Consider the following 1,007-nt stretch of genomic DNA (forward strand, 5'->3'; position numbering starts at 1 on the left):
TGCATGCCCATTCAGTCGCATAACGCCGATTGGTGGGACGCTTGGGGATGCGCTTTCTTTCTTCCAAATTCTCCTTTCCAACTCGCTCGCATTGTTCGGATCATCAACATTTGCCAATACTGCATCTTTTTCCCGGCAATTCATGGTACATTCTACGGATGGCAACCGAACTGCCGATTGGCCAAAGATTCAGCAGTTCGGTGCGGGGTACTTTTGGTACGCGTACAGCCCGCGCAACGATGGCATGCACAAACCACAGCATCCTCTGGGGGCCCTAACGAAGTCAGTGGACGTCTCCATGGAAAGCAGCGCTTGATCAGCATCAAGAGTGCGGTTTTACTCTTCGGTCGATTGCTTGATGCTGTGGAATTTAGAAATCTTTAGCTGGAATGTCAGACGTGGCAGCACGTACGTCCAGTACGCGTCCATTTTCTACCACGGAGCATAATTTCCGCTTCTGAACAGTCTGTTGGATCTTCATTTGCTGACTTCGCTGCAACGCATCCACATGTGCATATCCGTAGAGTGACAACAATAAAAATAAAATAACACGTGTTGGTAAAAATAATAGTAGTGGACACGCACAATTCCCAACAAGTGATGCCTCAAATAACTACTGGTCATCACGATGAATGAAGCATAATCAAATTTTTCTATAAAATGACTTTCCATCAATCATTGAGACGTCATCTCTTCTTCATTTCAAACTTCTGCGTTGTCGACTGGATTTTTTTCATATTTCTAGTGGTTGATCTTTGTTCCACTGACAAAACTACTTTAGTGCGATTCTCCACCAATCGAATACACGAATGGATTAACCAGCAATATACCACTACTTGCCGTTTTCGCTGGAACCCATCTACCTGCACATATAATATGTGTAATACGCAGGGATGAAATGGATCATTAAAAAAACATTCTCACTAACACGACTGGCCACACTGTGACATGAACTGTGCAACGCAAGTGTGCACAGAACACACGTCAAATGTGTGAACTGCGCTCGC

At 44.7% G+C, this 1,007-nt stretch overlaps 1 protein-coding gene across 1 annotated transcript; it reads left to right on the forward strand.

The window, feature by feature from the left end:
- The first annotated feature begins 3 nt into the window (after positions 1 to 3).
- Tsp_15500 (hypothetical protein) lies at positions 4 to 910 on the forward strand. Its single transcript, XM_003367693.1, has 3 exons — positions 4 to 333; positions 385 to 525; positions 782 to 910. Exons 1-3 carry the CDS (start codon positions 4 to 6, stop codon positions 908 to 910), a joined length of 600 nt encoding a protein of 199 aa, XP_003367741.1.
- The last annotated feature ends 97 nt before the right edge of the window (positions 911 to 1,007 follow it).

Source organism: Trichinella spiralis (assembly GCF_000181795.1).
Source record: "Trichinella spiralis strain ISS 195 chromosome Unknown Scfld3843, whole genome shotgun sequence".
NCBI lineage: Eukaryota > Metazoa > Nematoda > Enoplea > Trichinellida > Trichinellidae > Trichinella > Trichinella spiralis.

Excerpts from the sequence above, each read along its gene's own strand:
- Tsp_15500 (XM_003367693.1), top strand. The coding sequence starts at position 4 with ATGCCCATTCAGTCGCATAACGCCGATTGGTGGGACGCTTGGGGATGC. Across the intron at positions 334-384 it reads TGATCAGCATCAAGAGTGCG|CTGGAATGTCAGACGTGGCA; the intron begins GTTTTACTCTTC and ends AGAAATCTTTAG. Across the intron at positions 526-781 it reads CACATGTGCATATCCGTAGA|TGCGATTCTCCACCAATCGA; the intron begins GTGACAACAATA and ends AAACTACTTTAG.